At 39.2% G+C, this 26,343-nt stretch overlaps 1 protein-coding gene across 32 annotated transcripts in view; it reads left to right on the forward strand.

Annotated features, from left to right (window-relative positions):
- Positions 1 to 26,343, forward strand: part of SULF1 (sulfatase 1) — a 128,074-nt gene that overhangs the window by 82,450 nt on the left and 19,281 nt on the right. For all 32 annotated transcript variants that reach the window (XM_035563130.2, XM_035563117.2, XM_035563116.2 and 29 more), the window contains 5 exons: positions 10,678 to 10,828; positions 11,848 to 12,023; positions 12,571 to 12,699; positions 12,966 to 13,022; positions 13,965 to 14,094. In XM_035563130.2, the coding sequence (XP_035419023.1) occupies positions 10,678 to 10,828; positions 11,848 to 12,023; positions 12,571 to 12,699; positions 12,966 to 13,022; positions 13,965 to 14,094 (643 nt within the window). The remainder of the gene's footprint in view (positions 1 to 10,677; positions 10,829 to 11,847; positions 12,024 to 12,570; positions 12,700 to 12,965; positions 13,023 to 13,964; positions 14,095 to 26,343) is intronic.

Consider the following 26,343-nt stretch of genomic DNA (forward strand, 5'->3'; position numbering starts at 1 on the left):
AAATAAATATTTTAGCTGGACCGTGCATTGATTTGGCTTCTGAAAATGAGGAGGAATCAGCTACATTACACTGTGACAAAGCTCTGTGGTATATAAATTGCATTTTTGATACTGCAGGGGCTCACACGGAAGAGGATGTTATTTGTAGTTATATTAACTAGTTTAAAATTACAAGAAGTAGCAGTTACTGCATAAACTGTATGCATAAACTGATCACTAGTTGAGGCCAAAAAGAGATTTGTTGTTCAGGGTACATGGTTAAATATTTGTTAGTTTGTATTATTTTTGGCTTCTACTGACTTCTACTTTCTAGATATGCCACTTTCCCTGGCCTTACATTCTTAGCTGTACTTTTCTTTGGCTATATTGTCAACATTACCACATTCTTGAGACTAGATTTTGCAAGCAGTGCAAACCATCAGTAATGCTTCATAGTTAATTAGATATTCAGAGTAATTGGTACCTGTATATAGAAGTGATGAGATTGATTCTTTAGTTTGTAAATATTTGCTTGAAAAGGCAGCTGGTTCTTTGGTAATCACCCCAGAGAATTATTATCACTTTATTATGTCCTGAAGGTAAAATAAAACATGAAAACTGTCATATTTGGTTGTATGAAAGATCTTAGTACCCTGAATCATGTGCTCCAACAGGAACCAGCAGGGAATACTTAGAGAGGAAAAAAAAAAAAGATTCCTTCTCCCCATTTCCCTATTTTTGCAGCTTCTGAAAATCATCAGTTAGGTGAAGCATTGGCCTGATCTGTTTTTGAGCTGTGGTGACAGCCCCACCGTCCTGCGGTGACCAGTTCCACAGTGTCACCCCATGCTGCAGGGACAAAGCACTGCCTTTTTATCACTTTCAAACCTGGGGCTTGCTCATGTCCCCTACTTCACATCCTGTGAGGAATAACAAATATTCACTCCATCAAATTTAATAGACCTCTCCCTTGTCTTCTTTCAGTCACCTCTTTTCATAGCAAGAGGGTTATAAACTATTTGTTCTCACTCTGTTCAACAGATTGTTTGCTGTTTCATGGCACAGATTGCCTGGCCTCAGGCAAGCCATCCTCTTTGCTGGGGGACAATCCATCATAAAGGAGGGTAGGATTCAAACTGTTTCCTCTTAGCTGTGGGGACTGTGGCTGGAAGAAAAGCACTGAATCATTGTATCTCACCCTACCTCTCCTCAGGCCAGTACAGCTCATTTTAGGCTCCGTGGTAGCTGTCTTCCGATAAAAGAGTGCTTGTAGGGACTTGCATGAGTTTATCATGCTCCTGACACTTTCTATTGCTTGGTGTTTTCAGCCTGCTTTTTTTTTTTTTTTTTTTTCTCTAGCTTATGCTGCTAGAACCATTGGGTTTAGTCAGTCCCTGAAACTTTAGCAGTCTCTCCACTTTATTACAGGTTGCATGTCACCTGGAAAGATCAAGTGAAAATCCTGCTGTCGTTTTGCAGACTTAGTTTCATTTGAGTACTTGTGTAAATTGCTTTTTATTTGCATGGACTCCTGGAGGCTAAATACTTTGTTCTGCTGGGCTGTTTGTGAAATAGCCCAGAATATGAGAATCAGCTGTACTTCTTCTTGTCTTCTGGTGTTGCTGATTTCTTGGCAAACTTCTTGCAAAAAATTTCTTCTCTAGCTACCTCAAGAGAGACTTTGCTGGGTTGTTTTGTGTTTCTTATTGCACTGACTGTCTGTATGTGTTAGAGTTCAGTCTGCAGACTAAGAAATGAGACAAATTGAAGATAAACTGCCAATCTGGGTGGCTGAAGCTACCAAATAATTGATTTTTTCTGGCAAAAACATTAGCAACATGGTCTGACTAAAAGATATAAGAAGTTAAGTTCTCACAGAAATACTTGGTGCTCCCTGTAAAAACAACATGAGAACAATAAAATCCCTCCTGCCAAGGTTTGTGTAATTTGAACGTTTAACCCTTAGGTTTTCTTCCTTGGTGGTCAAGTACCATTTGCATCTCTTTTTTTTCTGACCTTGGGTGACAGCCATCTGACCTTGGATTTTGTTTTTAAAGATGTAGTTGCTATATCATGTTACTGTAACGCCTACCTCCAACAAAGAAGGGAAACCAGGTCAAAAGCTGCTTGCTGGCTTTACAAACTGAGATGGAAGGTTATACCTACAAACCAGGAATTAAGATAGCCTATCAACCACATGTGAGAGGAAGTTTTACTTAAAAGGACAGTAACTGAAGCAGGCCATTAAATTATGTGACATTCTTTGTGGGTAAAATGCCTATCATTTGATTGAACTATTGACTTTATAAATTAAAAACAAAACAAAACAACAAAAACAAGAAAAAAAAAGTTTGATTAGAAGAAGTTTTCCACTTGCACATGTGCATAGGGGAGAGGCTATGGAAGGAAATATTCCAGTTCAGAGAGAGTGCTGCCCTCAAATGTTGGTCTCATTTCCCCACTTAACAGTGCAGAGGGAAAGAAGACTTACATACCATCATTACCTTACAATCCAGTCCTCCTCAGTATAAACAGCCCAGTGGAGTGGCATGAAAAGTAATGATGTGCACACTGTTTAATCATTAATTTTAAATGAATCCTGTTAATTCTCATTAGCTCCAGTTTAAGATGAAATGTGAGCTTTGTTATGTTGGAAGCAACTGGCCACTCTCTATTGTTTTTAAGCATCCATTCTCCCTCCCACCATCCCAGCTGTCCTCTCCTTAAAATAATTCCTATTTCTAACAGTTAAAAAATGTTTCCAAAACTTTAGCTGCTGGCTGCTGTCTATCACCATAATGAGTAATTTTCTGAAAATAAATCATACTAATGCACGTACTCTAGCTATGCCCAGAAATGGTTTCTGTGGAAGCAACTGGTACTGGAGAAGTTGTACAAGATGAAAGCAGTGCACAGATTTTTGCTGTGGTAATGAACATCATCTGGTGGGTATCAGGGTTGCTAGACCTTGGAAATGGTGTTGTTAGATGTGAAGTTATGACAGAGGAGATGACACTGGCAGCTGTTACAGGGCAATCTTGTTCCATCACACAACTGAGCAGGAAAGCTCTGACTTTACTCAAAGGATGCTCTAATGAAAGCCTGAATTCTCAGTTACACTCAGGGCCTCTGGCACTTTAACTTCCCTTTACCTTCCAGGGTGAACCAGTCTTAGGGGAGCTGTGAATCAGACCTAAGCTGTTTATAAGCTGTGAAGTAAACAAACATTAGAAGTAAAAATCTGCGGGAGGCAGGTCTACTGAAGAATGTAAAAAATGGAAATCTGAAGCACTGCTTGCTGTGCTGAGTAAAAGATCCTCAGGCTGGCAGGAGGACTGACAACCAGATTTTATAATTACCTGGAAGCAATCCTTTTGTCAGTCTAAAGATCTTAGGAGAAACAGATAGAAATGGTATCTGGGATGAGATCAGAAAACTTCCCCAGATAATGTGAGAAAGGGCAAATGGAAGAGCTTTAATTTTTCAAATAAATATAGTATGAAAGGTACGAAACACACAAGCCTGCTCACAGCAGTACATTTGCAGTAGTGAAGCATAAACAAGCAATACTTTTGCACCTCCTGATCACCAAAATAATCTTAACGGTGAATTTGGGGTGTGAGATGGCAGCATATTCAGGGGACTTTCTTGTCACCAAGGCTGAGTCTTAAACATCTGCTAGCTAAGACATTTTTTCTTGTAATATGGACACTTCCTTGTCAGAGTGGGATCATACATTTGCATCATTAATAAATCTTGACATGTCAGTGTCTCTTGTCGCTGCTAGCCTGAGGCCAGCTTGGACTGCTGACTTAGAGATAAATGATCAAAATCATCACAGACATCATTGGATGTGTGACTTTAAACAGGATTGGAAGAAATAGTGTGATTTAGAGTTGCAGTAAGATTCTAGTTACACAAGTAGCTTCTGCAGCAGCTATATATAATTTTACCTAAAATAAAAAGGTATTACATTTAATGGGTAACAACTTCTTTTTCTTCTTTATTCTGATATATAGCAATTATGTTACACTTCAGGAGTGAAACTTTCATACCTCATATCCTCATATACATAAATATTCTTAGTTTTAAAAGATTCCCCTCTTAATATGCACCCAGAATGGGGAAATTCAACTTCATTTTAATACCAACGATACTGTTGGTCGTGTTTTTCGGACTTTTAATTTTGACCAGAACCTAGACTTCCCACTTTCCAAGAACAGTATCTAAACCTGGAAGTCTACATTCTCTGGAAACAAAAGATTTGCTTCCTTTGATCATTTACTATTTTTACTTTCTTTTTTTTTCTGAAGAAACATGACTATCACATTTAATCACATTTTAAAGAACAATATAGGTGCTAATTTTGTACAGAAACTACTCATTTTTCACAATCAGATTTACTGTAGTTATTATTTTAAAATGTTTACTTTTATTTTTATTAAATGAAAATGATCCTGAGGCATATAAGCACTGTACTATTTTCACTAACTGGAAGACTCCCAATCTAAACAGAAGATTAGCCAAACACTTTGGGATACAAACCCCTGAGAACTCTATGGAAATACTCACCAGCAACATTTTTAGGCAGTATTTTTGTGGACATAATTTTCTTTTGTTGAATAAAAACAGGAGGGAATTAGGAGGTTGTAAATAGAGGCAAACAGATTTTTAGTAACGTGAATGTGTATGTTTCTTCCCATTTTAACCCATCTGTAATGGAAATGTATATATATAGATGCAATGTTTTGTAAAAAAAAAAAAAAAAAAGTGTTAATTTAAATTCCACTGAATTCTGGGAGTTCTTAAAACATGCTGTACTCATCTTTATTTCTTTTCCATGCAGATACCACAACTGTGTAAACAGCATTAGCCAAGCTAAATCTCCCATTCTTTTCTTAACCTGTAAAATATCTTTTTTTGGAATAATGATTTTCAGAAGGGCTTTACTGCAATTGTTTTCTTGAATATCACACAAAAGGCAGTTCAGTTACTAGTGGACATTAGTGTTGTTCATCTCTGAGTGATTTGCTATTTGAGGACACCATTTTAATATGTCCTCAAGTGCAAGCATCTGTTGCTTTGTTGGGGTTTATTTTTAATTTCTTGTGTAACCTAATGTTATTGTGGTACCCTAGAAGCTGCTTAAGATTAATTTTCTATTTTGAAATTCAGATTTAAGTATGCAAATATAGTAAATATGTTGTCAGTAAGAGTAATTAAAAGGTGTGAAGGGAAATGCTGATTGTTCATGTGACTGAAGGTTATTTAGGCCTCGGGAATTCAGGCCACAAAGCTGAATGTCAATATAACTTCATTCCTCTCAACATAACTTCAAGTATCTATTTGAAATGATGCTTATAGATAAATAAATGGTACATTTCACGGTGAATTTTTCTTCAAATAGAAAAGTGCACTAGTATTTATAAACGTTTACTCCTTCCAAGACCTGTAGAACATTTTGTTATCAGCACTGTGTGCTTCCTACTGCACTTTAACAGGTGGTAAATAGAAAGTGAATGCAATTTCCGTGATGCGGCATTAATAAAAACAATATGCATCAATGTAGAAACATTAAGTGCTAACAGAAATCAAATGGCAGAAGTCATCCCTTTCTTGAGGATACACCAATCTAAGGCTAGAAAAGTCTAACGCTAATTATCATTTTGCTTTTTGCAAATGTATACATAAAATGGGATGAATTTTCTGTTAATTTATTCACATAATTAAATGTTTACAATGTCTCAGGGTGAATTATTTTACTCATTCTGAGAAAGTCTTTATGAGAAAGGGCTTGACTGGATTCAGTATTTGTTATTGTTAAACATTTCAGACTTTTTTGTTGATTAAAATGTTTAAGTATAGGTTGGTCTAAGTTTGAAATCTTATGATTTGAAACCTGGCACCTGCCCCGTGCCAAAACAGATCCATACAGAGAGCCAAGAAGTTTCTGTGCAGTAAGTTCTGCAAACTATGTGCTGGACAAACATAAATGAGCAACTGAGCCATCTAATTTTCCCAGGCTACTATAGCCTAGGCGAGTGGCAAATAGTGTAGATTTTTAATTGAAAAACCATCTGTTTTTTCAATCCTTACTAACTCTATGGATTTAATATTCATGTAGTATGTTGTAGGTCATTTTGGACTGACCTACATGAAGGGGAGCCCTTTTTCATGCTATCTATTTTTGTAACATGTAAAATGAACTCTCACTCGGTCCTCGGGCACACACTCAGAAAGTTAAAGTGCTTTACTATTTGCTGATCAGCTGGCAAGAATGACCTTGAAATGAAACGCTGCTCATTCCTGCACTCTGGGGTAGCACCTGAGCCATTCAGTTGCAGCCCTCCAAAGACCGACAGGCAAAGACCAAGGAGGCCATGGACAATCTGAAAATAATAAAGGTACCTGGCACTGTCTGATGATCATGGACCAAGTGTGCTCAAAACAAAATAGCCTCCATGACTTACAACAGGCAATAGAAAACATGGTAGATATCTTCAATCTGATATTCCCAGTGCTAGGGGAAGTCAAAGAAATACAGATGTCTGTGTTAATTTACAGCAGTACTTATCAGTACAGAGCAAAGACTTTCCCAAAAATGGAAGAGTAGAAACAGTGACATACTTTCCCATGATGACTTCCAAAGGCTTATAACAGCTGAACATTTAGCTGGTATCTCCAAATGCTTCAAGAAAAAAATGTGATAAACAGTTATCACTGACACGGAAGAGGCCTGTCTGCTTTAAAAGGTTCTCAGAAATCAGCAATATTCTTCCCAGAATTCACCTCTGTTTGTTTGTGGTTTTCTTTTTTTTCTTTTTTTTTTTGATTTTGTTGTTGTTGTTGGGTTTGGGGTTTTTCTTTGATTTTTTGTTTGTTTTAGGGAAAAAAAAAAAAGTAGATAAATCTGAGGGTGATATCAGACCTGGTGCCTGGCAAGTAATGCCATTCATAGAATCATAGAATATCCCAAGTCAGAAGAGACCCACAAGGATCATGGAGCCCAACTCCTGGGTCCCCTAAAGGACCACCCAAAAAACAGACCATGTGTCAGAATGCGTTGTCCAAACACTTCTTGAATTCTGGCAGACCGAGTGCCATGACCACTGCCCTGGGGAGCCTGTCCCAGTGCCCGACCACCCTCTGGGTGAAGAACCTTTTCCTAACACCCAGCCTGACCCTCCCCTGTCCCAGCTCCATGCCGTTCCCTCGGGTCCTGTCACTGTGCCCAGAGAGCAGAGCTCAGCACCTGTCCCTCCACTCCCCTCGTGAGGAAGCTGCAGGCCGCCATGAGGCCTCCCCTCAGCCTGCTCTGCTCTGGGCTGAGCAAACCAAGGGACCTCAGCCACTCCTCATACATCTTCCTCTTTAGACCCTTCACCATCTTTGTAGCCTTCCTTTGGACACTCTCTAATAGTTTTATGTCCTTTTTATACTGTGGCACCCAAAACTGCACATAGTGCTAGAGATGAGGCCACCCCAGCACAAAGCAGAGAGGGACAATCCCTTCCCTCGACCCACTAGCCCTGTCATGTTTGATGCACCCCAGGGTAAGGTTGGCCCTTTTGGCTGCTGGGGCACATGGCTGGCTCATACTCAACTGGCCATTGTCCAAAACCCATAGATCCCTTTCTGCAGGGCTTCTCTTCAGCCGCTCATCCCTGAGTCTGTACATATAGCCACAGTTGCCCCTTCCCATGTACAGAATCAGGACTTGCTCTTGCTAAACTTCATATGGCTGGTGATTGCCCAGCTCTCAAATTTGTCAAGATTTCTCTGCAAGGCCTCTCTACCCTAGATGGAGTCAACAGCTCTTCCCAGTTTAGTATCATTCTCAAACTTAGTCAGTATACCTTCAGGTCTGGCATTCTTACGGATTTCTGTAAGACAAAAACCAAGGGGTGTGCAGGGAACACAGACTAGTTGTGGGACTTTTAGATTCCTTTTTGAGCCTTCTCTACTGCTCTTTCCCCACCATTTAGGACCCCAATCTCACATTTCTCCATTGGCCACTGGCATTAGATAATTCACAGAAGGTCCTTTTCCTAGAATTGTCTAGGAGGAAAATTCTGCTCGCTCCCTGCCTCACTCATTTCTCACCCAGAAAATTCAAAATGCATTTGGAAAGTGTCTGTGAAAGGTTTTAACCACCCTGCTAAACCCCTGAGTGCTGCTTTTAAAGACTATCCATTATTTGGAGGAGGCTTCTGACAATGTCCTGGGAACATGAGACCTGAGCCTGCTTCAGCAGCTGGCTCTCCTTCCTAGCACAGAGGCAGGCTGTCACAGCGCTGCCGGCTGAGCGCAGCTCACAGCCACCTCATCCCTCCACAGCAGGGGCACTCAGGACAGGAGTCTGATGGAAAAAAAGAAAAGAAAAAAAAAAAAGGCTTAATTTTGCTGGAAAATGCTGATTAATCAAGACTGAGCTCTTTCATGGGAAAATATCTCGTTTGACAAACTTCCAAAGAAATAGAGGAAGGTTTGCACTTGTATCACACTTTCTGTCTTCTGTATCCTTGCCTAATACCTGATAGGAGACCAAAACTCCTAAGACTTGCTTCTTCACAGTTTAAGGCTCCATCTGCTAGGGATGAGGGCTAGCTGACAACCTAGAGGGTTGTGCTTCTGGGCTCAAGTTCATTAATTTTTGTGGTAATTTAAGCATCCCTTTTAAAAATCAGATTTCCATGGGAAATATCAAAATTATGACTTTTCAATCAGAAATAAAAGAATTTCCAGCAGAAAATAAATTCTAGTTTATGTTTGTCTTTGCTTAGTAGGGAGCTAACCTTTCCGTAGTTCTTAGTCTCAAGGAAATTTTCACAAATCCAGTGATACCATTGTATCAATTCTGTTTTTCCTTTTTTTTAATGGTTAAGTAGGTTAGTCAAAACCAGCTGTATGTACTAGAGATGTATACATTACTCAAATTCTACCTAAATTCTCAGAAACAGTCTCCAATTACAATGTGGACTGTTAGTTTGTTGTAGTTGACTATCAGTGCCTTAGGCTATCCATTTAGCCACATTTATCCTTAGAATACCTAGTTGCAGGTTATACATGCTTTAGCTAAAACTGCAGAGTAACTGCATCCACCATATAGTGATCACATACAACCATGTGAAGAAAGATGAAAGTTAAATGAAGGAGTGGTTCAAGATATGACTTTGTTATCATTGTACAATGTTCTTCTGTTGTTCAGTGCGAACTCTTGTGAAAGGACAACTAACTACACATAAATATTTATTTGGGAAAAATATACCTTGGTATAATGCACATATTAAAATCATCACTATTTATACAATATTAGTAAATTTATTTTTTATTATAAACTAAAAGAGAACCATAGGAATCAATTTAATCCAATCACACAACAGCATTTTTTTCATTTTCAATTTACATTTATTTTTCAAAAGTAATGCTGTAATATATGTATCATGTACTGCAGTATACTGTTAGCAGTGAGGAAAAATTAAAAGCAAAGAATCTCAGAAAATCAAAGCCTAGATTCTGCAAGTATTAGAGAAAGGAAGTACTCATATATATGTCAAAACATTACAGGAAGTGGATCTTGTTTAGTTTGTTATCACCTTTTAGTTGTCCTGGATGTTAGGTATAAAAACAGGACTGAGAGAGAGTTTCTGTACCATGCATATGTGTACAGCAAATCTGTTTGGCATATTTTTTGCAATACTTTTTCTTCAGGGGTGATAAGTACAGGAAGGTATTCTTGATTCTTATATGACATCCTTTAAAAATTCACAGGCTGTGGTTAGAACACCTCTCTTAAATCTTTCCTTTGATGCTTGTGCAAACTTCTAAAGCAGCATTATTTGACCATGTAGGACTCCATGCCATAGTCCTCCTTAGTACTAGTATTAGCAGTATTAGTTCAATATTGATGTTACACTGGCAATGCACTGTGTTTTGTATTCACATAGAAAAAACAACACCTCAACAGGATTTAATGTATAAGTAAACATCATTTTGGTGTGGGTGGAATTTGCACATATGCCATGTCACCAGGTGTTACTGGGATGTAGCTCAGGTGAGGACCAAGGGCAAGTGATGGAGGCTGAATGTGGGTCTGGAGTCAGCGGGGCTGGCTGCAGCATCTCCTCGTATCAGAGCTGACCCTGCACACCCACCCTGTGGGCTTGCATTCAGGGTCCTAGCAATGCCCATACATTGGTGATGGGAGGGTAAGAAAGCCAATGCTTTCACTCTTTGGAGCATCTTAAATACTGATAATACTGGTGTTGCCATTCATATCCTAGAACTTCTGAACTTCTTTATCCCACAGGAAAATATCTCTCTTTTAACTTGTTCTAATATGAAGGTACTTTTCCCACTGGAAATTGACATGATAGGCATTTTTAAAGATTACAGATTCATTTGAAAAATGCCTTTTGGTACATCCCAAATATTGACATGGGTCTGGTAGCAGTGTTTGAGCCTGAAAGAAAGCTTGGAAAGCAAGTGGTTAAAAATTTTTGAGGAGTGATATATGGACCATTGAAGCTCCGAAGCCACTGAACTGACATTTGTTGATATTTTGCATTAGGAATACTAGTCAGCACGTGGAATATGTGACTTAACCGTTTGTTGGATATTCCTGTGTTAAAGCAGTTCCTGATTTCCTCCAATGCCTGTGGTGCTGCACAATGCTCAGTTCCTTTCTCTTCCTTACAGCACTCCCAGCTATAACTATGCACCAAACATGGATAAGCACTGGATCATGCAGTACACAGGGCCCATGCTGCCTATCCACATGGAGTTTACAAACGTCTTGCAACGCAAGAGACTTCAGACCCTGATGTCAGTTGACGACTCTATGGAAAGAGTGAGTTCAAGAAACTACTGCGAATATGTTCCTATTAGTCAGTACAAAGTTAAACAAATTCTTTCCTTACCTTCCCCAACCACAGCCTGGGAAAAGCCCCCGGGATGCAAAGAATTACTCCACATATCCCCAGTCCAAATGAGTTCTGGTTATATTCTGTGCAATGTAGTGCCAAGTTCCTTGCTTGCTTCTTTGAATTGGTAGGTGAATAAGCTGAAGATTGTTTTTTAATGGAAAAGTCAGTGGGCCTAGTAGAAAGCCTGGTATTAACAGAATATGCATCACCTGCACGTCCACATGGATAGATGCAGGTGAGCACATGACAACTTCTCTTCATTTCACACACTCCCTTCACAGTTTGTCCTTCAGATGAAATTTGGGAATTGGCAAATCTCAGCAACTCAGGTGTCAGCCTGCTAGTGTTTGCAGAAGTTAGGCAATGCAATGTACAGCTAATTATAGGTAACATGATACATGAACTATGAGGTGTAGTTTGCATGACTTTTTGTTCAAAAATCAAGCACCATGACCAAAGATCTTCCCCCAGAGAGATTTCTTTAAACTTTAATAAAAATTTACAGCCTTTTCCCAAGCCCACAACTGTAAGGAGTGAGAAATCTGTAGACTAACACAGTAAATCAACTCTGAGTACCATTTGCCCTAAAGCTGTAGCAGTTTTTTCCCAAGCTGTGTTTGAGTATACATTGACTTTTGGACACACTAATGCAACTACATTAGCAGTACCTTATTTTGTATTATAATTTTCTGTACGTCCTCTCTTTCCTCCAAGCAAATTCTCTGCTGTGAAATATGAAATTGTACTTGTGAGTTGAATGTTTTTAGCAGCACAGTAGAGACAAGATGTAAAAATGCCCATTCACAAAATGTCTGTTTCAGTAATTTCATTGATATCATGTTTGGTTTTGTGTATTTAAGGTAGTAAAATGATTGTTATAAATGATTATACAGAAAACATGTTTTGCTACATTTAATTCAGTTTTTCCTTTACTGTATTTCAGTTATACCGAATGCTTATGGAGATGGGAGAACTGGAGAACACCTACATTATTTACACTGCTGACCATGGTTACCATATTGGGCAGTTTGGACTGGTCAAGGGGAAGTCAATGCCATATGACTTTGATATTCGAGTTCCTTTCTTTATTCGTGGTCCAAGTGTAGAGCCAGGATCAATGTACGTTCTCTTATATCTTTAGCACAGCTGTTAAACCCAATGTAAAATGTTTCTAAGTGCATGCAATTACTACTTTGTCTAGCTTCATTTCATAAAGGATGCCCTATTACCGCAGAGCAATGACTTCTAAGAAGAGTGATGTCTTTCACTTTGCATAGTATTCATAAGTTGTTACATAGATGAAAAAAATGTATGTGTAGCCCTGTAGTGCTAGATTTAAAAAGTAGGTGCTCATCTTTACTGCTTACCTTCTGCAGCAGAATAGCTAGCTGGCTGCATGACCTCATTGTCAATCATATGAGAATAACATCACTATTGTACCTCCTTCTCTTATTGTCCTTAGCTTTTTCTTTGTAATGATATTCTGCAACAGTGGCCTGTTCTCAGAGTTGTAGCCTTCAAAGGGGGGTTTCTAAACATAGCACTTGTGTAGAGCTTTACATCTTCAAAGCCCTGATAAACATTAATTACCGTTCTAATTCTGAGAGAATGTGAAGACTTGCATATTGAATACATGACAACTATGACCTTTTCTCTTGATTTGCAGAGTGCCTCAGATAGTTCTGAATATTGATCTTGCTCCAACAATTCTGGATATTGCAGGACTTGACACTCCTCCAGATATGGATGGCAAATCTGTCCTAAAGCTTCTAGACCTGGAGAGACCAGGAAACAGGTGGGTCCCAGCTCTTTTTGTTTTTGTAGCTAGTTCAGAAGCAAACACCTGAGTAAATGAACAACTGAGTGGAAAAAGAGGTTCTGTGGAAATGAGCTGTGTCAGGCCAATGACCACAGCTTCCACATTTGAAGACTCTCTTATATAGCACGTCTATAAAATTGCAGATATACATAAGCAGGGAGGTGGTTTTTAAAAAATAAATTGTTAACACTAGCAGTGCTATATATAGGTGCCAGGAGTAAATATTTTTATTTTGGTTTCAGGTTTCGAACAAACAAGAAGACCAAAATCTGGCGTGACACATTTCTGGTGGAAAGAGGGTAATTATTAGGGGTGAGAGAGTTTTGGGAGGGAACACTCTCTTCTACATGCTTTCCTTTCTTCTCTCTCCTCTTTCTCTTTATGGCCAGTGGAGTAGTAAATTTTGGAAGCAAACTTGCAGATCTGGCTTGTTTTCTAATTTCCCACCACTGGCTATGCATGCTGCTGTGCTCCCTTCCCTCTAAGATACTTGAAAGCACACTCTCCTAGCAGCTCTCCTAGCCTATACCTCCTCCTTCTCTAACATTGTACTTGTGACCACTTATGTCATCATCTGACTCATTTTCTTTTCAATTCTCTGTTTCATATCCAGCTGTGCAATATCCTCTTATCAACTGATTTAGTATTTTCCACCATAGATCAGAAGCATTCTTCATTTTTGTTCTAGCTAAGAAAAGATGTATGTGTAAACGAGATTTATGACTATAGCTACTCTTTTCTCTTATACCTTTTTACTCTCCTGCCTTGACAATTATTGCTGTGAAAATTTTCTCTGGGTAAAAACTTCACAGCAATTTCCTTGTGGCAATTTATGGTTTTATGAATTATGAAAATCTTGTGTGATGTACTGCAAAACAATGCATATAAGACACACTGTACTGAATGAATATGAAAGCCCTGTAGTCTCTTCAGCTGGGTTCTTCATCCAGACAAATATTGCTTCAGCATATTTTCTTTTGACGTTTATTTATGAATAGTGCTGAACTGTATCAATTAGATATATTTCAGTAGTTCTTACTTCTCATTGGGCAAATTCCAGCAAATAGCCTGAGCCCTTTTTTCACCACATGACTTTTTGTCATTAAAGGTTACTAGCAGAAATGTGGGGATTTTCTCCCTTAGAAGACTAAAATATTCAAGTAGCTTTGTTTTACCAGTTAAATTCACCATCTCCAGAGTTTAGAATAATTTATGTAAAATATTCAACTTTTTTTTTAAAGAAAATTTCTACGAAAGAAGGAGGAAACCAATAAAAACGCTCAGCAGTCTAATCAACTTCCAAAATATGAGAGAGTAAAAGAATTATGCCAACAAGCAAGATACCAAACAGCCTGTGAACAGCCAGGACAGGTAAGATACAGACAGTTGCAGTCCTCTTTGTACCGCAGGGAAATGCATGTCTTTCACAAGGGATCAAAGGAATATCAGGAATATGTTTTTTGTATCCTTAGCAATCATCATGCTTAATTTATTGAAATTCCTCGCATGAGGGAAGTGATTGTCCTCTGGTGTTCAAGTACTGTGTTCAGCTTTGAGCCCCTCACTGTAAGAAAGACATTGAGCTGCTAGAATGTGTTCAGAGGAGAGCAGCAAATCTGCTGAAGGGACTAGAAAACAAGACTTTGAGGGGTGGCTGAGGGAACTGGGGCTGTTCATTCTGGAGAAGAGGAGGCTGAGGGGAGTTCTCATCACTCCCTACAACTACATGATAGAATGTTGTAGTGAGGTGGGTGTCAGTCTTTTTTCGCAGGTAACAAGTTATAGGACATGAGGAAATGGCTTCAAGTTGCACCAGGGGAGGTTTAAATTGGATGTCAGTAAGAATTTCTTCACGTGGTTAGGCATTGAAATAAGCTGTCCAGGGAAGTGGTGGAGTTGCCATCCATGGAGGTATTTAAGAGATGTGTGGACATGGTGCTTATGAACATGGTTTGCTGGTGGACTTAGGAGTGCTGGGGTAATGAGTGGACTTGATGATCTTAATGAACTTTTCCAACTGAAATAATTCTATGAAATTAAGAAAACACGAGTCACACTCCAAATTCTGTTCAACTGACTCTGAGTTAATGCTATATGGTAACGTGTAAAGCTGGATTTACCGGGGAAGGAATGGAAGGGAGCTGTATGCCTTCACGCGGACACCACCTCTGACCTGTGCAAGCAGGGGCTCTGGCACCATCTCACACCCTGCTGTCCTCCCACCCCATCCCCGTCCCAGTCCTGCACACCTCTCCTGAGGAGTGAGAGGTGATCTCTCCCAGGCAGGGGCTCGCGCTTTTCCTCAGATGTTTGCTCAGACTACTGCAGCCGGCTGTGGGCCTGGCACTGAAATGCTGGCGTGCTGTTTTGAAGGGGAGTATAAAGCCGTACTGTGCTCTGCTTGCCTCTGCAGCCACCCATGGAGCTTCACCCAGGGCAGGTAGAGCCCTGTAAAACAAACCCAAAGGCTCTCGGGAGAGCCTGCACACTTACAGATGTACGCCTTCCCCACCTTGCTCCTTGTCACTCATTAGAGCGTAGTGTTACGGTAAATCTCTGTTAATCCCACATTGGACGGCAGTATGTTTTGGCTGGCACATCCTTGGTCAGGTCCTCTGCCACAGTTCCCACCTCACACACGCTCTTTAAACGCAGTCACTTTTAAGGGGGTATGCACAATATCACAGTCTCGCCCAAGGGCAAAGTTTTCAGGAGTTCAAACACTGCCATTGTAAACAGAGATTAAATCTGAAAAACTGAATATTTTTATAAAAAAAAAAATAAAGGAGATCAATGGAGTCATTTAGACTGTTAGACGCTAAAATGTTTAGTTTTAAAATACTAAAATATTTTCTTTGCAATTATTTCTTATATTTACTACCTCTTATGCCAAAATTCAAGTTTGGAATAATTTTCTTTTCCACATGTGAATAGACAAGGTTAAGTGTCCTGACCAGGTATCCCAGCTGAAGCACAAGGGAAGGCTGCTGCCAGCCCTGCTCCCAGGCCCCTGTGGAGGACTTGACTTTCTGTCCTGTGTTGGTGACTCGCCTTTGATCAAAGGGCAGAGGAAGGTGAATGTCTTGGGCTGGGAAGGAGCTGACAAGAGCAATGGTGCTTGATACCAGATCCACTGCCTATGGACTCCCCTCAGGGACCTTTAGATACTGAAGACATGTTGGCTCCACAGAGCCCAGCAGCCAGCCCTCACAGCTGAAAGAAGGACAAGGCTGAACTGATCTTCTTAAGACAAATTTTCAGCCCCAGCCACTGGTGCACATAAATGATGTTCTTAAACAAAGAGATCAGAGTTGTCCCTGATCCTTCTAACATCCTGAAGGCTTCCTGCAGGGATACACATTTGCAGACAGAGCATCCTAAGGTGTATTAGTGCGTCCTCTCGGCATGCTCTGAGCTTGTTCAACCCATGGTGAACAAGCCTGTCTCTCATGCCCCATTCACTCCTGTTCCAGCCTTGTGAAACAAGGGCAACTTCTCTTGCAGGGGCTGGCTACACATGGTACTCGTGGGTAAGTCAGTGTAGCATAGACTGGATGTGAATTTAAAGAGCAGCAGTAGAATAACATAAACTTCAGCGAGGCATTGCAGTGTGAAGTAAGTGTCTGCAGGATTTTTTCCACTTAGTAAAATTCTTTAAGAAAATTAAAAGTTAATGGACCAAATAATTTCACTTTAGTCCAGATGGTTTCCATTGTTTAATATGAGGGATCATAGTTTAATACGAGGTTTCTCCAGCAGATTTCACCTAATTGCTTTGCACCTCTTGGAAAAAGGTAACATTTGTATGTGGTTCTTAATTTCAGTTCATTTTATCTTTTGAGATTAGTAGCTTTCATTTCAATTACATAGGTGCATATATATTAAAAAAAAATCTTCATGTTAATTTATGATCACTTATGTAGTACTTCCTACCCTAATTAGTTGTGCTTAAAATCATTTTAATTAAAATCACCTTCATAGATTTGTGATTGCTGACAGATTTTTAGAGAATGAAATTACTGGTCAGTGGGAAGTTGCTGCTAAACATCTGGAACTAAGAATAAACATTTGGTGAATTAATACACTGTCTAGTGCATTTAGAGCATATTCTTCATTTTAACTTACTTTAGTCAATATCTAGTTCATTTGAAATCAAGAATGCAATTGGGATTTGAAAAAGACGATAATTCATTTTTCCTGTTCTAAAATGATGCGTGATCCTGAGACTCTGGAAAATAATTGGTTTAGCTTATTTTCTATTTAATAGGTAACCTCTTAATTAATTAATTAAAAAGAACCTGGCATAGTTAAGACACTTTTCAAATTAAAATTTTTCTATCTCCCGTGTTTATCAAAAAGAAGCTTAACATAAAAAAATGGAAAAAAAAATATTAAACGTCTGTAAAATTACTGTCATTATTCCATAATTATTTAAAGTCTAACTACTGTTTGTCTAAATGAGAAAGGAAATGTAGGTTGTAGATTACGTTTAGCTGCAAGTTAGCAAGAGTTATGAGTTACAGAAAAAAAATGGTTTGGTTTCTTAAGAGAAAACTGTTATAAAATATATATGCAAAATAAAGTTAAATTCTTTTATCATGATTTTTTCTGATTTAAATTTTTAGCACCATTGATAGATTGAATCATTTTCGTTGTAGAGCACCTTCCCCTTATTATTTTTATTTTTTTTCACAATCCCCTTTTATGGGAAGATGGTTTCCAAAAGTTCAGTCACATCCATGAGAGCATAACAGAAATGAGATGTGCACAACTGCACAGACATATTTCGCTTCTGAGTTATGTTCAGCCAGTCATTAACTTGAACCAGCAGCGAGCCCTTGCAGAGGGGAGAAGCATGCATACTGAGCTGCGTTAGCAATAACACAGCTAACAGGTCATGGGAAGTGATTGCTTGCCTCTGCTTGGTGTGCATTTGGGTTTGGACCTCCATTAGCAGTGGGACACTGGTAAGCTGGAGCACGTCCAGTAGAGGACCCCAGAGAAGGTCAGGAGGTACTGAGGAGGGGCAGAGGTTTGTTTAGACAGGAGAACAAGAGGCAAAGGGAGATCTAATTGCTGCCTTCAGCTAACTAACAGCTAATTAGAGAGAAGACAGACCCACGCACTTCTTGGAGGTGCACAACAGAAGGGCTATAAGCAACAGGCAAGTTGCAGCAAGGGAAATTATGACGAGGTGTATGGAAAAAAATGTTACCGTAAGAGTGATTAAGCACTGGAGCTGGTTGCCCAAAAAGGCTGTGGAAGGTCCATCCAGGGATATTTTCAAAACCTAATAAAGTTGTTCCTACTTTGAGGAGGACGTTGGACTAAATGACCTCCAGATGTTCCTTCCAGTGATTGCACATGCTCCTATTTTTTTACTCGCTTAACTCCTGGACTTGAGGATTTTGAGTTTTCTTCTCCTCCTCAACTTCATAACTTGGGAAGTATTGTTAATTTTGTCTGTCCTGTAAATGGGGTACAGGTCACCTGCAATGTTAGAAAAGGGACCAGTTTTCAGCTCCTGACGTGACCTAGCTGTTGACCTGTGCTCACCAGCATCACACAGTTGGTCCTGGCCCACCCAGGCCAGAGTCATTCCCACTGCACAGGGAGCAGCAGCGGGGTGGGCTCTGCTCAGTTTTGGGGGTCAGGGTGAGAATTTCCTGCTTCACATCCCACAGAGTGCTGCAAGAAATTATGAAGGGAACCATAGGTTTCCTTTTGAGTTTGTTGGCCAAATTTGTCACCAGTTTATGTGGTGTAGCTTACTGAGGTCACTTGATTGAGTTCAGTTGTTTTAGTAGTGACTGTTGATGATTTTTATCACATAAATAGTATACAGGTATATGTTTTTTGTTTTTATATATATTTCATTGATACATATTTCCCCTCTGTTTTACTGTGATGAGGTACACATTAGAAATAACTATCCATCTGCATCGCTATTACCCATGCTGTTGTTTTAAACTGGGAAACAATTGATGCAAATTTTTAACTAAAATTTTGTTAATTTTCCAGGAAAGCAGAAATAATAGCATGAAACAAATGTTTCTCGGGATTAATGTAGCCTTATCATGGCACAAATCTTCTCTCAGATTTCCATTGAAATAAGATGAGATGAGAATATATGTTAGTTCAGGAGGTTTAGAGGCAAGCTGCTCTTAAATCCTGTGGCAGGTTATTTTTGTTGAACTCACTCCATCTTCCTACCCATGAAATTCTTCTGGATACTTTGCAAATATCAAATAAGAGCATTTTAGTGATGTTTTCATTTATACCTTTTCTTTCTCTCTTCCCTTACATAAACATGTAATTAATGAGTTTAGATAATTCATCAGTATTTATTCTTTTTCTTTCACCAGTCTGAGTCATAGGAATTTTCCCGAGGCAAAATTTTAACTTCTGGGACTTAACGTTGTTTCCCAGATAACAGTTACCTTTTGAGGTCTTGTGCTGATAGTCCTGGTGTCTCCAGTGCACTGTTCAATCCATAATTTATAATCAGTATCAAATCCATAGCCAAACATGCATTTTTATCCTCTTGTAAAAATTACACAAAACGACAACGTTATTTTAAAATTTTCCCAGCAGAGGGGAGAAAAAAAAAAAAGCAAAAAGCCACCCTCCCAAAATGAGGACTGTGAAGCTTTGTGTTTAAAATTTGAACTCTTAGGTTGGATGACTCAGCAACCAAACCTAGACTCAGGTCTGTTTATTTTATGGGCATACATCTCCAACCATCTGCTCTGCACTACCTGCCAGTTTGTAAACAGCAAAGGTCTGAAACTTGTAAAGATCTGTAGTCTGCTGCCAGCTCAGATAAACACTGACAGTGGGCAGAATGGAAAAATGTGTCATGCTACGCATGTTTGTATGACATGCATGACCATGAACCCAAACCAAGCTAGATAGGTGCCATGCCGCAGCAGTCACTGCCCTTCCTTGTGCTCTTTATTTTTTATTTTTTTTTTTGCTCAGCTTTAGAGATGCAGAATGGTGTATGTCCTCACAAGGAAGCATCCCAAAGCTGCCCTAAAGAAATAATGTTCTGCTTGGAGACTATCCCTGAAGACTGTACAATGAAATTTTACTTAGATTAGGTCTCAATGTATTTTACAGTCATTTAAGGCTTTACAGGTAGTCACTGGAGACATGCTGCTGAATCCAAGCATCAGCTCTGCGGTAAATGTGCAAGATTCTTCTGGCTATGATCCAAAGAGCATGTTATGCAGTCTGTACAGACCCCTAATTTCTCATGAATCCTTTGACATTTAAAAATCTAGCATAAGAATTGAATTTTATTATTCATATTTATATTTATCATGTTATCATATCAGCATTCAGTATAAGCATGTCTGTTTTAACACTGAAAGAATACTTGCCATCAATCAGCTTACAGATAATATTGTAAAGGAAATTAGAATGTGGCTTATTAGGTGTAGTCTGGTTTGGCTCAAGTATCTATGTTCTCATAAAATAAATATCACAGACCATACATTTGTAAAGGTCAGCTTTATGACCAGCTGCAGAGTATGAATAAAAACACATAAGCTGGTAAGAGCTGGACAGAAGTGTCAGATGGCTGGCCAGGAACTGACAGCCAGACCCCAAGCACCCACTAAAACCCAACTAAAATTATGATATGGCACATAAACATCACTCATTGATCCTCCTGGTTTCAGAACAACCTCTTGACAATTACAGGAATAGAAAGGCACTGGTCACGGGTATGCAGGAGTGCATTAACGTATTGCTATTCCATATGCTGCCTCCTGCCTCAGCTTGTTTCTCCATTTTCTATTATATTGCACCTATTCAAGCAGAGCTTCTTACAACATTGTCAAAGTGAGATATTAGCAGCCCAGACAGAATAGATTAATGCAAGAAAGAAAGCTTTTTTTTTTTTTTCTTCATAGTAGCAACATTCATTTGGGTTGGAAGCAGTGTCAACTAATCCCGTCAACCTATTTTACCAGAACATCAGTTCAAGGCTGGTTCTTTGCCGTCTGCACATTGGTACCACCTTTTCTTAATCATAATTCAGAAGAGCATCTACACATAGGCTTAACTGGAAGCATATGTGTTTGGGACCAGTCATGTGCTTAAAGCTAAGTACATACTTCAGTGCTTTCACAACAGTTCTTGCAGCTATTGCTCAGTTTGGACCCTCCAGAGTCATCCGTCATAGTTGGCAGAATCATACCTGCAATTTTGTTGCTCAAGATTTCATAGGAATTGCCAGAAATTATGATATGCCTTGTTAAAATGCTATCCTTCTTATGGCTTACAACCAAATATGAAGATAGATTCCTTTATCTCCAAAGATAATCCTTCAAAGCATGGTATTTTGCATTTCAGCCTAAATATTTCATATTTCAGCCTAAATATTTAAGCTTCCTAACAATTCTCCCCAGATTTGTTGTCTCCAGATTTGACAATTTTTCAAATCTAAGCAATTCTGAATCTGAAGCACCAGCTCCATTCTGGATAAAGTCCAGAGATATTCCAGTCTGGGAAGATCTTTCTTTCACTGGTTTAATCTCTTCCATAGCACAACTACGTTCAGCATTTTTGCCACCATCTTATCAGTGTTCCCTAACAGAAATACCTCTTGGAGAAATGCCAAACTAAGAAGCAGTTTTATGTACCAAAAACATTTACACAGAAAATACAGATTACGCAAGAATCATTTTATGACTTTCTGTAGTACTCCTTGGTGGTTGTCATTTGCAGTGTTTTCATTCTAAAGTATCCATTGAAATATAGTATAAGTTAAGTCCTCTGCAGATTAAATGTGTATGACCCAGTAGGAACCAATTATTTTTGTCATTACTATTTGTAGTTGAATGGCTAAATTTATCTTTGAGTGTCATTGGCTCCTATTTGCTTGAACCTGAGAGCAGACGTTTATTGGATAATAACAGAAGTTTGTTGATGTTGAGCTGCTACTACAGACAAGCTAATGGATTTGGTAAAGAATGCTATGTAGGTGACGTTTGATATCTTGACCTAAGCACCTATACTTCTAGAGCTGACAATAAGGTTCATGCATTTTTGTAAACTAGAAGACTGCTAGAGCCATGACATTTAAAATCAATCATGTCTATACATCAAAAATGCAACACTGTATGATCTGAAAACCTCCTCCTAGGTTATTTTCTGTCTTCTGTTTCTTAAACACTGTGAAGGAGCTTGAAACTGGCAAATTTCATACAGTTATTTCTGTTATACAATGATTAATTTCTTCATTCTTCTTTTCTCCTCAAATTCTGTCCCTATGTATTTAACTGAATGTATTTATAAAGTCTCTTCTACATTCCCCTCTATATTACGTCAGTTTTTACAGGACAAATCACTTCCCAATTTGTTGAACCACTGACCATTGCATTTTTTTGGGAAGACTTTCTCTGGGGTTAAGTCCATATATATAAATAATTGTGTTTGAATGTATTCTAGAGCTGAGAGTAGTTCAACAAAAGGTGGTCCAATTATGAGGGACTGGTGCAGAAATTGGGATCTGCCCTTATGGGTGGCATCAGTCCACTTGTAAATTCAAGGAGATTTTTATTAAACCAAAATGCAACAATTCCAAATTCCCTGAGTGAGCCTGACACACTATCCTTGTGAAACAGCTGCATTTGCTTTCAATATTCAAACACAGTTGAATTGTGACTACACAGAGTAACCAGGAGAACCTAGGAGTCTTGGTTAGGACCAAGGTTCATGACTACACTGAGGGAATGTACAGGGGACATGGCCTTAGCCTGTAAACATTTCTCAGTATTCAGGTCCAGTTCAGCAGAAATAAATTGCTGATGATCTGTGCTATTTACTATAGCCAGCTAATTACAGGGCACTTCTCAATATGCTGTGTGAAATTGCCTCTTCAAATGGCGCAGAGCAAACAAGAAGACTCAGTTCTTATTGCAGTAGCACTCCCAAAACCAGCCTCCCTTGCTGGTACTGCCAAGTCCCCTGGCATCCAGGCAGATCTGCTCAATGCTAATAGAGGAAATTGGTACACATGTACAGCCCACGGCAGCGTTTTCACCTAAACCCTTTTCCAACTTAAATCATACCTTTCTAAGCAGGAAAAAAGAGAAATCAGATCTTGATGGCATGTTTAAGTTCATGAAGCCTTCCTTTTCATGCTTTATCTTAGCATTCCCTAGGATGAATAATAATACTTCGACAGTCATACATTACCAAAATGAAAAAGTCATACATTACCACCTGCATTGTTGCTGTGTTGTGTTTCCAATCACGTTTTTCAGTGTTTCATAGCTTTGTGATAAGATCTGACAAGATATTTTGCACTGAAGTGTTTACTGCAAATACAGGGTAATTACATTTCATCAAGACCCCTAACTTTCCTACTGCTTGCCTACCTTACATGAATTGTCTAATTAATTTCTCCTCTATACGTAGCTGCAGCAACTCTCTCAGAGCTGTGACAGTCTATTAGCTAAATGATGTTGATTTGAAATCCTGCTTAAGTGGATATTTACAGTGCAGCACAGCACAATGACTCATGCTGAATGTATATTTTTATGCCTTAGGTATCATAGGATCATATTGAAATAGATTTATTTAATTTTAAGGCTGTGGCACAAAGTGATTGATATCAGGAAATCATGACCCAAGGTAGCTACCAAATCATTTGCTGTTGGCTTGCTTACGTAGCTCTAAGTTGCAGGTGGAGCTGTGCCAGCTGCAGCACAAAGCAAAGTGACCCAGTACAAACAATACTCTTTTAATCAGTCCATTTACTCCCTTTTGCCTTTGAAATGACTTTATAAGGGCAAACTTCTAGTCCCAGATGAAAATGCATCATGCCAATGACGTCACCAGAGGAAAAGCTCCTACTGTGGTCCTACTGCAGTCCATGCAAGCCTTCCCACCCAGCAGCAGGCATGCGTGCTTAGGCATTCAAACTTCACGTTGGGCAGAGACTAAAGGACCTTGAGCTCCCAAGTGATGCTCAACTCTTTTGCACCTTTACATCTGAACCGCTGCTGCAACTTGCTCTTCCACCTTTGCTTTCCCTCTGAAGTTAAACTGAAGTGGAAAAGGTAGTGGGAAAGGTAGAGAGCTGAGGACAGAGTAAAATCATTGCTGGAGGGTAGGTGATGAAATGAGAAGAAAGGAGGAAAAGATGAGTCAATGACAGACAAAAAGGCTGGCATAGGTTAAGTTTCACAGCGTGACTGAAAGGATATAAGAGCTTGCTGCAGCCAAATGGCAGGGTCCTGCTTTTCCTCTCCAATTTATTCTCTCCTCTCCTCTCCTCTCCTCTCCTCTCCTCTCCTCTCCTCTCCTCTCCTCTCCTCTCCTCTCCTCTCCTCTCTCCTCTCCTCTCCTCTCCTCTCCTCTCATTTTTTTTCTTTTCTTTCTTTTTTTTCTTTTTTTTTCTTTTTTTTTTTCTTTTGTTAGCCCTTTTTTTCTCTTACTGATAGAAACTAAGTCATCATGCAGCCAGAAGCAGGGACCATCCCTTATTCCTATGGCAACAATGAATTGTTAGATCAGCTTAGGTGTCTTGTGAAACATCAACGCGAGAAGGAAACTAAGCATGGGGAAAATAAGAAAATGTATATAAATTAGAAGTTAATGGAGACATAATTAGTTTATAAATGTGGCAACATTTTAGGTTTTTTTATAATGATTATTTATGGGTAAATGGAGACTCAGAAACCAAACCTAATAGTACTGGATTTCAAAGAATAGTTTGGTATTCATAATGGGAAGGAAGGTGGAAAATGGGGGTTGGAAAGGGGCAGCACATCAGTCATAATCTTCTTTTATGTGCATTAATGCATTTTATAGATCTAAAGATGAGCAGAAGGACGGTTATGTCTTACTGCGTAATGCATGCTCGGTTCATGATTGGTATGGGCAGGGTTTCAGGAAAGCTAGTCTAAAAATTCTGTCTCAGAAATCTGAAGCATCTTCATAATGACATTTTTTTAGGTTAAAAAAAAATGAACTGAATTGCATTTAATCCCTGTTTTAGATAGAGAACTGTCATTGGCTCTTATGAAACACAGACAGTCTTGTTTCAGTGTTAGCCATAATAATCTTAAATTTTTTCTAAATGGCTATTGAAGCCACTCCTGGAACCTCTTGCTATATTTAATACTAAACAAATAAAATATTTATTTTACTTTAAAATGGAGCTTTTGTGACTCATTAAAAACTAGTACCATATGTTTATAAATGTAGCTTGCACCTAAAACACATGGGGAACTATAATGTAGTAGTCACTTCTTAGCCTGTAACAAGCTTGTCTTATCATGATAGGAAGAGTGCACATGCTAATACAGAATACAATCTTGCAGTGTTATGGCTCTCAGACACCTTTCCTTGTAGAAAGTCACCTTGTCACTTGTAGGTGTAGGTTTGCACTGAAAGCCTGGGCATGAGTATAATTTCTCAGACAGCAGTCAAAGGCATGCAGGCCCATGTCCTTTTAAACGTGGTTTAGTGTTCAGGGATCAAAGTCACGCCAAACCACCAGCAAGCCCCGAGTCTGTGATCCATCGTTTAGCTCAGCCCACATTAGGCCAGAGTGTGCTGTCGTGGGGCTGTGGTTCAGAGCCAATATTTCAGCGTTTCATAGAGAGATGATGCTGCCATTAAAAGCACCACAGAAAGCCTGAAGCAGTCATGTTTTGGGGACGGGAGTAGTGTTAAGTGTATGCTAGATTATATATTTTCCCTTTCCTCCTCCGTGTTCTTTAAAGTGACTGCCGTGTATCAGGCAGGAGTCTTTTTCTCTTGTGTGCAACCACATCAACTCACTCCTCAGGTTATCTGGTCAGCAAATCTACCTGAGGCTTAGTTTTCTTTCTTCATTCTTCAGTCAGCTTGACAGCACTGCCAAAACAGTCCAGAGCAGTCATTAGCTAATGGAAGAGACTTACTGAAATGTGTCTGCTCTGATACTAGTGTTCATTTCAAAAATCAAGTTGGAGACTGCATTAGGACCAGCATCTAGCTGTCTTGCTATTATTAATGAGGCAAGAGAAAGCTCAGCTACTCATTCATGAGAACCCAAAAAAAGGACACCATATAGGCCAACTTAGCTGAAACTGTAACTAAAAGGTTCCTGTTATCAATCGCCTTATTGAATTGTGTTCTCCACACTATCCAGCCAAACTTAATTGCTTCGTATGAAGTCTGGTCATTGTGACTTAAGAAGCATAAGTGAAGGAAGCTCGCTGGGTAATAGCTGCATTAGAACTATAAATAAACATAGCTATTTCTAGTTCTCCCTATTGTTACTTGGGCTAAACTGACTTAAAATCACAGGCTTTTTAGCATGTGTGGTGTGTTACGTGTGCCAGCTGTAACTCCACAGCCATATAGGGCAAGCTTTGGGCATGGGCAAAGGGGGGCTGATCTGTCAGCACCTATCCTTAGGGGAAAAAAAAAAAGAGAGAGGAAAAAAAAAAAAGAAAAAAGCTTTTTTAAAGACAGTTCAGTGCAGAGAGGAAATTAAAGTCTCAGTTGCTCTCTGTTTTAAAATGTGAAGACAGTGGGATCCACTGGAAAAATCCACCTGGATTCTTCCATCTGGATTCAGTCATGTTGATAATCAAGTCAGACAGATATTGT

Source organism: Cygnus atratus, chromosome 2 (genome assembly GCF_013377495.2).
Source record: "Cygnus atratus isolate AKBS03 ecotype Queensland, Australia chromosome 2, CAtr_DNAZoo_HiC_assembly, whole genome shotgun sequence".
Classification (NCBI taxonomy): Eukaryota; Metazoa; Chordata; class Aves; order Anseriformes; family Anatidae; genus Cygnus; species Cygnus atratus.